Source organism: Siphateles boraxobius, unplaced genomic scaffold, assembly GCF_051911475.1.
Source record: "Siphateles boraxobius isolate OS27281-9 unplaced genomic scaffold, OSU_SipBor_1 84, whole genome shotgun sequence".
Taxonomy (NCBI): domain Eukaryota; kingdom Metazoa; phylum Chordata; class Actinopteri; order Cypriniformes; family Leuciscidae; genus Siphateles; species Siphateles boraxobius.
This window is the reverse complement of record NW_027509213.1, coordinates 480,928-494,801: the sequence shown is the minus strand read 5'-3', so window position 1 is coordinate 494,801 and position 13,874 is coordinate 480,928. Positions and strand designations below refer to the sequence as shown.

The window sequence follows — 13,874 nt, the reverse complement described above, 5'->3', positions numbered from 1 at the left end:
CTGTGCAGCGTGTTTGTCTGGCGCTTCTAGTGTCGATGGCTCCACTGGCTCTAATTAGAGCGATCTAGTTTGTCTCCGTCGCATTGTTACCGTGTTTTAAAAAGCCATACCGCTGATGATAAAAGTATGTTTAAGTCAAATAATTTGCTTTTTGGAAAAACTTCACCAAGGATCATGACAGTAACAACAGAAATGTTATTTATTTTTTACATGTTGCACTAAACTGTACTAAAATCCTAAAAGAAAATTAACACAGTGAAACAACAACAAAAAAAGAACACATATCCCAAAATAGACCCAATTATGTTTCTTTTTACTGCAGTTAAATCTCTTCTTCTCATAGCAGGTTATAATCTTTGTGATAAGTCTCTTATTCTTGTTTTATCATCTCTTTTCAGGTTCATCAATGAAGATGAAAGGGCAACAGTCAGACGTCCTGCTTGTGCCGATGAAGAAAAAGGTAAAAAAAAAAATATTAATAAAAACAAATCCTTCCAAAATATCTGACAATAAGCATAATCTTCAACAGCAAACATTTTCAGTCCCAGCAAACCACGACTTGATGAACATCCACAATGCAAGTCTGGGTCGAACATAAACATTTATTTTTCCAGAATATATTCCAAAAGAAATTGCTGCAGACCTATAAACATATATTAACACTCATTTTACTGTCCTCTGGCGCTCAAAAAGATGATTACGTTCATTGGGAAAAGAAACAAAATGAGAATTTCATGGTCAAAAGTGTCCAACAGCAAGCCCCACATATGAAAGACCCAAGCGCTTTGAGACTTTGGAAACAAGCTTTAATCTGACGGTGTGCCAACACTCTTCAAGCGCGCGCTTTTTAAAATGATTTTGCCGACATTAATCTGTAAGTGCTTTTGACTTCACTTGGATTGTGCGATTGTGTTCCCCACTTCTCCAAACTTCTGCATAGTGTGGAGCGGCAAACATTCATTCACTCAGCATCATGTTGAAGAACTGAAATTGCAAAGTAGATATCTAAGGTGCTTTGTCGCCTTCTCAAATGTGGGACGGGCGCGTTCTAGCTAGAGCGGCACTGAACCTGTCCCTCTGAGCTATCGTCCTCATCCGAGCCCTCGGCTCCTCTGCTGCTCAGGCCTGTGATGCGGTAGCCCATGTTCAACAGCATCACCTCCAGCGGATCCGCGTTCATGCGCCGTTGGTTGGCTTGGGCCGCACTCTCCATGTCCTCCACCACCCGACAGTTCTCATTCTCAGACTGCCGGTCGGCCATGCAGGATAGACACAAGAGAAAAGAAGTTTGGAAGTTACTTTTGGTGCAATCAACAGTCTGATGTAGTTTATCTGTCTTTGTCTCGCCTCGAGATACATTAGATTAGTGCTGCGCGATGTTGGAAAAAACTGACATTGCAATATTTTGAATAGCTCCATTTGGAAAGAATTAATCATTCTAAAGCAGGGCTTTTCAATCTTTTAGATGCCGCAGACCCCCGAAATATGATGATTCGTATGGAAGGGACCCCCATCCTAAAATTTAAAAGAGAGCTTTATATTTTTATGTAAAAAGATCCAACTAACAGTGTGAAAAAATGATATTATAAATGTGTAAACTATTAAGTTTCTATTAGCCTACTTCATTGCGTTTTTAAACTCACTGTAAGTTGAAGATGTGAGTAAGATGTATTTTATACATGTATTTATTTTTTATATAAAAAAACAATTTTAATTAAATGTATGAATATGGGCCGATTTATTTATTTAAATAATATTTTGTTTATTTTAATCAATTAATTTATTTAGTAAGTTTCATCTTATTTGTATTTATTTGTTTTTACATTTTACACTCATTTTCTTATTATTTATTTTCATATATTAATTATTTATCTTACTTAAAAAAAATTTATTGTAATACATTTTTTTAGTTAGTTGGATCAATCTTATTTTTGTTTATTTAGGCCACAATTACACAGTTTTTGATAAATTCAATACGCTCAAAAGGCTCGTCTCGACAGCGAGCGTCTCCGTTAAACTGAACGAGCGCTGGCTTGCACATGTGCGTCCAGCAGACTAAAACTAAAACAGACCAAAGACTCAAACAACTCACTAAAATCTACATTTTTCTATTTCTAAAATTTTACATGCAACAAATAATTGTAATAGGCATTTTATTACTGCTCTCATAAAAATACATTTATATATGTTCAGATAAGTAAATGTGTATTCTTGCTACCTCGTACCAGTTAGTCTGAGCTTTTGATTTTCTTCGTTATTTTTTAATTTAGTGATTTTACCTTATACTTGTGCATAGGAAGTAATGAGTTTAAATTCCTATTTTTTGCACAATGTTTAATTGGATATAGCCTACATAAATACATATTCACTAAATTTGTATTCATTGCCTTCAACTTGGCATTTGGACATTATCTGGAGGGCAACATTGGGCAGCATGTGGAATAACAATTTTGTAAATTACGGATAATTGTTTTGTTTTTTTAAACGGATTATTTTTGGATTTTCATCCAATTGATCAAAGAAATAATCAGCAGATTAATTGATTATCAGAATAATAATTTGTTGCAGCCTACGTTTACATGTGAAGCAATAATGTTATTATTTTCAACAATCAGAGTAAGAAGTACGAATCTGTGCATGACATGTTTACGAATCTGTGCATGACACCATCATCCACGTATGTCACAAGCACATGCATACTTTGGTCAGAGTGGAATAGATACGATTAGCGTTTACATGCCTGTTTATAGTGATTAAAATCAGCATACACCACATATTTTACTAAGATTACGGTTGCTACGATTATGAGCCTAATCGCATATATTTGATCAAAGTATTGTGTTTACATGAAATAAAGTTTAATTGCAATATTGCCTAAATCTCAGTATAATCGCATTATGAGGGTGCATGTAAATGCTGTTAGCAATAATTTATTCATCAGTCATAACTGATGTGACAAAAGTGGCATTGGAGTCGGTTGGTACCTCCGGTCTTGGGTTCCACAGCCGCACTACGGGATCGATGCCGCTGGTGGCCAGGAAGCAGTAGCTGGGGTGTGGCTGTAGGCAGTTCACTATAGACTCGTCCCCCTGTAAGATCCGCACCAGGTTCGTTGTCTCTTTGTTCCAGATGAAAAATGACCCATCATCTGAACCGCTCACAATGTACTGGCCTTTACTGTAGAGCGACAACCAAACAAGTCGTGTTATGTTGTCTTATATTCAGATCCTCGTTTAGCAGCAGATATGGCATGCATCATAGGCATAGACAAGAGATTTACATTAAAGGGGGAATTAACAAAATGAACAAAAACTGTCAAAAATGTCACCCGGCAGACCTGCTGACAATTAAACTGGGATATCTGGGAGAGAGATTGATTGATTTTATTTAACCACTTGAATATTTAAAAAAAAAATGAAACAGTACTCGGTCTCATACATTAAAAATACATAAATAATCAGGGATAACACAATAAAGTCCATAGACTTATTTCCATTGTGGTCCCCAAGGCATAGACAAGAGATTTACATTAAAGGGGGAATTAACAAAATCTGTCAAAAATGACAGCGCTTTGCGTCATCCGGCAGACTTTTGCTGACAATTAAACTGGGATATCTGGGTGCAGGTAACACGGAGAAAGATAATACATTGTTTTAATATACTACCTATACTGTAACAATATAAACCTGGTTAAAAATCAAAATTTAATGCATTTGGCAGATGCTTTTATCCAAGTGACTTACAATGCATTCAGCATTGCATGTATTGCCTGAGAATCAACCCTGGTGTTCAAAGTGCTGTGCTTTACTGTTCCAGCTACAGGTACCATTTTTAACAAGTAGATGCAAAATGTGTAACGCAAGAAGAAAATTTACAGTAAAAATCTAGTTCAAATTATCAAGGTGTGCTACTGAAGTTTAAATGAGAGATTCCATTAAAACATCTTTAAATCATTAAACTAGTGTATTGAAACATTCTTAAGGAAACTTAAATAAAAATGCATTAAAATCATCATAAAATTATTATTAATATGTATTTAAATGTATCACCCAGCCCTAATTCATTAGAGGGGAATAATGCATCAGTAAACTGACCTTCCAAAGAAGTTTGCTTCCTTAATATCAGTGGTCGTGTTGCAGTGGCCACAATAGCGATGCTTGTAGTCGAAGCTTCGCTCTCTGAGAACAATCTCATCCTCCGGGATGGACTCTTTCCGGCTGAAATTATGAAAGCGGATGGAGCTGTTCCCCTTTTTGTCGTCAGCTAGATCAGATGCATGAAAAAATATCCAGAATCCTTATTATTAAAATGCATCCACAAACAAAATACAATATCCAAGACAGACAAGACAAGAACATACAGGAGTCTGTTTTTGAGAAGAGGGCAGCCTTGATGTCTTTGTCGAGTGCGTCACAAGCGTTGCTGTGCGCCTGGTCTGGAAACTTGCCCTTGAAGTCATCTAGACACTCCAGGGCCTCGGCGATGTACTTGAGCTCGAAGAGGCAGCGCGCTAAACGGAAGTGCGCCTTCAGGTGGCCTGGGTTCAGGGACAAGGCCTTAAGACAGTCTCGCAGCGCGTCATAGTGATCACCGTCCCTGTCAGAGACCAGAGCAGAGCCACATGATGCTCTTCACATTAAAACTATAATAAAAACATTGATTATTAAAGCAAGACACTACAAGGCCAAACCATTGTTTTTTCATGCACTGGTCAATTTGCTTCCATAACACGTCTTCTTTCAGACTAGTGGAAAGAACTCAACCAAAATACACTTTTAAGTGTTTATTTTATTGGACTATTTATTTGCATCTGTAAATTTTAGAGTCAGAAATCTTTACATACACCAAACTGTACATTTTTATTCCTAGTTTTGTTGACAGTAATTTCGGATATATGGAGTGTAACTGTACCTGTTAATTATGTCAACAAAAACAAACAAGAATTTTGAGCCTGGATTTCTGTTCTGGAAAGGTGCATATTTAATTAGATAATTTATAAATTTGAACATAAAATTTCTGAAAACTTGTAATACAAAACAATTGTCATAATGTACTTTAATTAATCAACTAGGGAAAGAATGGTAATATTGATTAGTTAAAATCTGACCTTATTCACCTGTGGCGTCTTGCCTTAAAGCAAAAATACTGTGGATTCAGTTATAAACAAATATAAACTTGGCATGCGCTGTATGAACCTTCTTCAACCCGAGATGTGCTGTTTCCAAAGTCAAAATAATCACAATGTGATGTTTTTTTTAACCAAATCATGCAGCACTTCTTGCATCAAAAAGCTCGATCATACCATTTTCGTTTCATGTATGCAGCAGCACGGTTTCCGTACAGCATAGCATTTTGGCTGGCTTCATGGAGGCCTAGACTGTAGAGCTGAATGGCTTGAGTCCACTGCTGCCGCGCGAACGCTTCATTAGCCTGTTGCTTGATCCTCTCCAGATAAGGAGGAAGATCACTGGAGCCACGCAAATACAGACAGCAACAATTACTGCAACTCAAACTAGTCTGTGACAAATGAATGGGAAATAATATTATATAAACAGGACGGCGACAGAATCAATAGCCATGTTTCCAACCACCTATTTTTATGCGAATTTTAGGATATTGCATTAAAAAAAACACTAAATGGAAACAGCAAAATGTGCATAAAATCCAAAAATGTATCATAAAAAACATATGCATTGCACGCAATTGAAGCAGATAATTTTTTTTATCCGATAAGACGCGCATAAACTATGATGGAAACACATTTACCAAATAAATTCCTGAATGCACAACAAAAACTTACACGATGTTAAGGTGATTGGATAACTGGACTAACCAGTGGACCAATCGCTTTGCAAATCATCTCAAATGTTGGTTTGGTCATTCTGAAATGCCTGAGCAAAAGTCTGTCATCAAAATGATCTGGTTTAATTTCCTCCCAGAACTTTCCCAAACACCAGACATTCAAATGCAAGATATCATGACAGTATTTCTTAAAACGCAAGTAATTTATGATGTTAGTAAAAAGAGGCATTGTGGCATCCCCAATTGCAGCAACTTCCATTTTTATTACACATATTTTGCACCAATTTCCCAGGAACAATCTAGTCTCCTGTTTGAGGTAAGTGAGACAGTCAGAAGTTGAATTCACAAATTTGGTTGGAAACATAATTAAAGATGCAGTCAGGATAACACACATGAATCAATGTTACCTGGTCAATTTAGCCAGTTTAAGGTGGCTTGCAGGTAGATGAATCCCATTGGACACACCGTTGGTGGTTTTTCCATTTTGTACCTCTGCCAGAAGATACCCATCATGAACAACAATTAATCAAGAGCAGACCAGTGCAACACAAGGTTACTTCTTATTGATGTATATATATATAATTAATTTCAGCTGTAAATAAGCTTTAAAAAGACAAAAGTGTCATTATTCAGCTCAATTTAGTTCAAAGTTGCGCAAAACCTTTGTAATTATTAATTATGATCCTAAATGCAATAAGACTAATTGATATATTTATCATTATTAAATAAATACAGAAGTCAACATTTTAAGTGGATCAAAACCTTTCATCAAAGTTATACATGAATTTTGAACAATGCCCGTTCTGGTCTTAGTACAACTTGGATGAACTACTTTGGTCTACTTGTTATTGACTACTATTCCAAGACAGCTTTCACAGCTTACCTGATGATGGGTGGCACTTTTTGGGCAGCAGAAAAGTGTACGGCCTCTGTTTGAACGTCAGATCAAATAAATATACCTGCAAACAGGAAGCAGTAATGCGTAACTGTGCATAAAGCATCTTTAGTGCTGCACACTGGCAACGGAGAGTCAATAACTATCAGCAGCAAACCTCACTAGTTAATTACCTGTTCTCCACCCATGTTTACCAGCAGTTCAGTACCGTCGGGACTGAATGTAACATAGGTTGCCACCAGAACTCGTAATCTGTTATTATAGTCAGGAAGCTTCACAGGCAAGTGACCTGCAAACGGAGATAAATATCTGTGAAAGCAGGTTTTTCCAACACAGAAGTTCCATCCTGGAGCAACGCAATGATAAAGACTACAAACCTGCGACATAGTATTGTCCAGCACCATCCGGTATCGATTTCCGTTTGTCGCAAAATGTATGAACACCAGCTGAGGTACTTTGACTCATAGACTTCCTAGAAGGTAGACAGGAATGTAACATTACACCCTAAAGAAAACATCCCTGAAATATAATCAAAAGAGGAACATGGATCTTTAACCAAGCATTTTATTTACTGTGTGTTTTCTGAAAAAGTCGTTTTTATGAAATTAAACGTGCTTCGCATCAGTGACTTATATAATGCAATTAGCATCAAGAACATTTATTTTTTAAATTTCACTTCATTAATTTAGTTTCGGTTGTTGTTTATAATGAATGCCATTATAATTTGTTTTATACCTATATTTTTCATTCTAGATCAGGTCTGAATACCGCTAATTTTATGTTATAAGTATATGTTGTGGAGTGAAGGGAACTAAAACACGTTTAAAGTATTTAATGTTTGTATATATTTCATTTTACTTACCGTTATCTATCATTATTTGTGATTGTAATAATAAACTGACTTATAAACCAATGTGTGTGTGAGGGGGGGTTCCCTCAAAAATGCAATTTAAATGCAATTATGTTCTGGAAAATAGAGTAAATTGAAATAGTATTTCAAGATATATTCCACCCGAAATTATTTTTGTCATTGGAATGCGAATTTTTGTGAAAAGGATTTATAATCTGCCACGTCTCAACTCTCACTTGTTGCCTCACTTTTCAAATTTTCAATTCTAATAACATCAAAGGTCCGTGTAACGCTTCACAATTCAGTTTTCAGACCATACAGTGCAAATAAAGCAGTTGCATCAATGAAATGATAGTAAAGTTATTCCACGGCCACACCCCCGTGCCAATGTACCGCCCACGGCGCAAATTACAAGACGGAAAATCGGTTCAAATGTTTTTGTCTGAAGTCACAATTTAGCACAAGTAAAATTTAAAAAAGGGGAGAAAAAGGCAACTATCCATTGATAATGTAACTGGAAAAACAAGAAAAATGAATGTCTGGTTTCAATTTTTCATTTGCATTGTATGGTCTGAGAACTGAATTATGAAGCGTTACACGGACCATCAAACCTGCTGCAATGAGTCTAAACTAACAGCTTGATTGATAACAGCAGAAGTGATTGAGATTTGAGAGGGGAAGATTGTTAACAAATAATGTCTGTCTCTTCCTTGGATACTTTTTGGACAATATTATTTTTGTAGGGACATTCTGCCTCACATCTCAGTTTTTTTTTCGAATTATTCTTTTAATAATACAAATAAAATCACCTGTGATTGTGGATCATTCTGATGTCATAGAGCCGGACAAAAGGCCCGTTAGCTCCCACAGCCATGTAGTTGTTGTCACGAGGGTTGATTGCCAGACATTTGGCTTCCACAAGCTGCCCGCAATACTCCGTCAGATCTATTAACACCTCCGAGCGCTTACTGCTCTCTCTCAGATCATACTGCCTGGGTACAAGAGAAATAAAATGGTTAACAGACTTGAAAATGTAAAGCGAGTATTGATTGTCTATATATGGCAGATTGGAAAAGGAAAGAAAATTATTACATTTTAGTGTCAGATTAATTTTTTTCGTTTACAAAAAACAACAAGTGTACAGGTCCATCCATACAGGATGTGTTTTTACATTCCACTGCGTTACTTTTCTATTGTTTTTATATGTAAACACACGCTAGATGAACGTGTTTGACCATTTGCTGAGAGGAATTACATAATGTACTACAAACTTATAAAACTTATCCCTGAGAAATGTCCTCCTCAAGTCACCCTACACTATTCACAATTGACTTTTTTTTTTTTCGTGAAATGACACTATTGTGACCACACTTTCAGACACTTATTTAAAAATAAAAAACCTGTTTGAAGCTCATATTTTCCTACTGTTGATGTGTCCTCTACATGCAGAGCATTAAAGACAGCAAGGCAGTGAGCTTTGGCATTAGCCAGAGACCTGCTGTGTTCTTTCATATCCAAACATCATTCAGTGCCAGGGCATTTGCATGCTCCCCGATGGGTGATACTACCCTGCAGCCAACACAACATCTGGAGATGCCGTTTTCAAGGGCATATAAGCTGGTTCCCATGAGCCTATTTAACCTCAAGGAGAACATATATGATTAAACTTCAGCTGGAGGCTTGTGCTCATCTCCTCGAGATTCAACACGGCTAACAGCACGTCAGCACCAGTGTTGCCAACTCTCGCAAGACAAATAAGTAACCGCAGCTTCAAAAACAAGCCCGATATCATTATATTGTTTATTATCAATAAATGAGCCTGCAGCATATTAAACTGAAACCACTCGGAGTTTGAAAACCAAAAACAGAAGTTATTTTACAAAAATCATCAAATTGCAACAAAGTGGGAGGGCACGCACTATCCTCTGATCAACGCACTAAGGGGGAGTTGTAATATAGCCACATATTTATAATAAAAAAAATATGTATGTAAAACCATATGTATCTACTGTTAGCATTATTACTTGTTTTTTAATTAAAGTCTGTAGTGATTAATAAAATTAAGACACAAATATAATACTGTTGTAAATAACAATTGTTCTGTAAAATAAAAAACATATTGATACTGAAATGCTGTGCGTGCTTCACTCTGAAACATATAGCGCATCAGCCTATACAGTTATTTCATCACATTGCAGCCTTTGATTTGATAATTGCGCAGAGCTTCATCCTGTTTATCATGCAGCCCCATTTATTTATTTTCATTTTTTATTCAATGCAATTATTTGCTTTTATCAACTCGCGAACTCAAGCACGTCTGAGGCAGAGACATCAACCCGCCTACCTGATGATGCCGTCCTCAGCTGCGCTCCAGAAGGTGTTGGGCCACATGGGAGCCGTTGCGATCCGTTTGACACGGTTAGTGTGGTCTGAGAACATGTGAATGGTCTCCTTCGCCGTCAAGTCGTGCACGTGCACCTTAGTATCGGCGGCTCCTGTGATCAAGATTCGGTCGTCGGAGTGAGGGAGGAACTGCAAACACACGTTCATTAAGAATACACATTCTGGCCTATTTACAAGCCCCTGTGTGAAAAAGCAGAAACTTGACGTGAGCTTCACCTTGACTGAGAAGATGTTAGCTGCATGTCCTGTGTGCATAGTGATGAGCTTCCTGTGCCGGAAGGGATCCCAGATGATGGCATGCTGATCATCTGAACCTGAGGCCAGGAGACTAGAAAGGAACAAGCCGAATGAGTTTATGAAGAGACACTGTGAAATGCAGCAAACTGGGTTTTACAACAGAACTTACTCTCCTTTCTCATTCCACTCCAGACAGTTGACACAGCCAGAGTGACCCTGAAAACACAGACAATAACTCAGCGCTAAAATATATTAGCAATCCTAATATATATAGTTTTTCACCAAACCCTATCGTATTCCAGAACACTTGGAATATACGGCACGTGTCATATGGGATCATTCTGTGATACTTTTGCGTCTTTTTTAAAAAGCTTGATGCTGGTTGCTATTCACTGCCATTATATGGACGAGCGTGAACTGAACATTTACAAAAAAAAATCTCCTTTTGTGGTTCTTAAAAGCAAATTATGACTTAATTTTCATTTTAGGATGATCTGTCCCTTTAAGCATTTTCTTTATATGGTTTTCTAGGGGAAACATTAAATGTAGTTTAGCTGCATTCATACTCTGGGTGCATTTGCTTGCCTGCATAGAAGTGTGCATTATCATTAAGATGTATGCTGAGTTTGGGCTTTTAATGTCCCAGTAGATTAGTACTTAGTACAAACCTGGTAAAAATAACTGGCCTTGCATTTTTAAAAGTTCTTTTCACTTTTGAGTGCAGAATGCATCAGGGTTATTTTTGTTAAATAAAAATAAAATCATCAAAAATCATTTTTTATTCTTGAAATAAAATATATATATATATAAAAAAACTTAAACCTATTTTATTTCAGAGGAAAGTCTTGCCCTTGGACGCGGTGTATGACGGCACGTAAAAAATATGAAATTAACACACAATCATTCATAAATCACCTGTAGTTCGGCCTCAAGCCCCAGACGCTTTATAAACGGGTCGGTCACATGATAGTGTCTCTGGAAGTCCAGCGCTCTCTTCTCCTGCACACACGGATCGACATACATTACAAGTGCTCTAAGACATTTGTATCGCATTTCTTTATAAAACTGGTTTAGCAAAACCGGTTTAAAACGGGCCTCCACATTAACAAAACAACAACATGGAATAACATGAGAGTGACTAAATAATGAGGGGATTTTTTTTGCTTTAAATATTTATAATTTAACTAAACTCTAGTACTTTTAAAAGATAAAGACGTTTCCTCACCCTGATCTGCCTGTGCAGAAGATCACTGGTGACGTTCCGCAGCGACATGGTCTCACAGCACGTCATGGAGCGTCGACTCGAGTGTTGCATCCAGGTGCCAAAGATCTCTGATCATCTGTGCAACTCAAGCCTCTCGGAGAGGCAGAGCTTCTAGAACGGTAAACAAGGCCAGAACAGCAGCTGCTCATGTCATTTTACACTTATTTGGAGTCTTGGACTTGCCTACTCAAGTTAGTTAGAGCTTGATAATTTAAACTGTCATTCTGTCGCATCTCATTTATTTTCAATACATACACTGGTCAAAAGTTTGGAACAATTACGATTTTTTTATGGTTTTGAAAGAAGTCTCTTAAATGCTCACCAAGGCTGCATTCATTTAAAAATAACAGTAATATTGTGAAATATTAATACAATTTAAACTGGCTGTTTTGTATTTGAATATATTTATATAATGTGATTTATTCTTGTAATGCAAAGCAGAATTTTCAGCATCATTACTCCAGTCTTCAGTGTCACATGATCCTTCAGAAATCATTCTAATATGCTGATTTGCCACTCAATTATGATCAGTTCTTAGTTATTAATAATTGTTCTTCATTATAATTTATCATTATATGACGCAAGTCCCGAGGTAAATAGCGTTCGTCAGCTCCAGTTTGTATCCAGCCTCTCAAGGAGACTTCAGATGACCCAACACCTGCGATGAGATGACTAAACGCCTGAGAAGAGACGACTCAACGCCAGCGATATGTTATGCCCTAAATTAATACATGATTAACTATCTGTATTTTTCTATGTACATTTCTGAAATGCATTTTCTGTAAAGCTGCTTTGAAACAATATGTATTGTGAAAAGCGCTATAAAAATAAATTTGAATTCAATTGAATAATGCCTTTACTTTTACTTCACTTCTGATCAGTTAATATATATAGCACATTAAAATGATTTCTGAAGGACCATGTGACACTGAAGACTGGAGTAATGATGCTGAAAATTCAGCTTTGTTTCACAGGTATATATTACATTTTAGACAACAACAGATCTTACAAATTGTATTCATATTTCACAATGTAATAAAACTTAATAATTCAAAACGCTTGACCAATACTGTATGTATGAGATCTGAATACTGCCCTGCCTTTATTACTTGAAAAATTCACAGTAAAGTTACGTTTCTGTGTCAGATCTGCATTTAAACGTCACTTAAATAGTGCAATCCAAATCTGGATGCATTCTTTAAGCATTCCACATCATATGTTTATAGTGACATAAGTGCTATGCTATTTAACTGTGTAGTTTATTAAGCAGTCCGTATACCAATAACCTCAGCCATAATAAATTAGTTTATAGCAAATAAATGTATTAAGCTGAAATAATTTGACTGTCAGCTGAGATGACGCTTTCACCAAAACATAAACAACAGTCAGTAGCATTAGCCGACTAGCGACACATTTAAACTAAACATTTAAATAAACAGAAAAACTTCTGGCAGCAGTGAAAATATGTTAGTGGTTATTCAATCAGTCTGTTTACAACTAAATGCATCTAAAAAAATAAAAAATAGCATTTAAGCCCCACATGTGCAATATCGTCTTACCTGAGAGTCTGTCTGGCCTTATTCTGCGCAACTCGAAAAATCGATATTTACGCTTAAACCTGAACAGTGCTTCCAGTAATTTATTGCAATACTTTTAATTAGCCGCTGAATAACACCATCACCTAATAAATGACTAGTTGTGATCAAGCATCGGTGAGATTTTGAAGCCACATTACTAACGAGTTCCTTGACTGAGCGCTGACAGCCCGGATTGCCAGATCCACTGAAATGCAGCAAAGTGCTTGATTTATTTAGAGAAACGACATAATGATAGGCTACTTTCGATTTTGTTATTATACTTTGCTTTGACTTTTATTCATATTATGTATTTTATGTTATTGTACTTGTGTTATATTAACCTGGATTGTTTCAAAAAATTTTCAAATACATTATTCTATAAACTTTCAAAACGTGTCAAACGATTACGTGCTCTTCAGATGATTTAATAATTAATTCACAGCGATTGCATTAAAGTTTATGTTTTTAATGAGAATAATGCTCAAATGTGGTTAGGACGTTTGTTGAAAAAAGCAAAATAAACTAATAAATATCTGGCAACTATAAAATGTTCTCAAGCATTTCCTGTTTTAACAGAACGTAAAATTACATAATACAAGTCACTAGACATACACCAGACTTGGTCATTGTGGGTTGAATGCAAATCTTCTTCATATTATAGGAAAACATCTGGATGGGTTATGTGAAGTATGTAGAATATCTGTATTTCATGTATTATTTGAATGTGTGACATAGCCTATGTTAATGAAAAGAAAGAATTAAATGGAAAATGTGAGAAAATTGGTGTAACCACCTTTTCCACTGTCACTCTTCTTATACCCAAGGTGAAAATATCTGAAACATTAA

General features: G+C 36.3%; 1 protein-coding gene across 2 annotated transcripts; it reads right to left on the bottom strand.

The window, feature by feature from the left end:
* Positions 1 to 175: 175 nt before the first annotated feature.
* On the bottom strand, positions 176 to 13,250 carry wdtc1 (WD and tetratricopeptide repeats 1). Of its 2 annotated transcripts, none has more exons than XM_077221487.1 (16): positions 13,011 to 13,250; positions 11,413 to 11,562; positions 11,103 to 11,186; positions 10,357 to 10,403; positions 10,167 to 10,278; positions 9,892 to 10,079; positions 8,357 to 8,539; positions 7,075 to 7,169; positions 6,871 to 6,986; positions 6,686 to 6,761; positions 6,210 to 6,294; positions 5,303 to 5,467; positions 4,361 to 4,596; positions 4,095 to 4,263; positions 2,985 to 3,177; positions 176 to 1,246 (listed from the first exon to the last, which is right to left on the bottom strand). In XM_077221487.1, exons 2-16 carry the CDS (start codon positions 11,500 to 11,502, stop codon positions 1,049 to 1,051), a joined length of 2,037 nt encoding a protein of 678 aa, XP_077077602.1. In that variant the 5' UTR covers positions 11,503 to 11,562; positions 13,011 to 13,250; the 3' UTR covers positions 176 to 1,048. The 2 variants fall into 2 exon arrangements, with proteins under 2 accessions (XP_077077602.1, XP_077077601.1); XM_077221486.1 differs by having other exon boundaries at positions 5,303 to 5,477; positions 6,211 to 6,294; positions 13,011 to 13,232.
* Between the last annotated feature and the right edge of the window lie 624 nt (positions 13,251 to 13,874).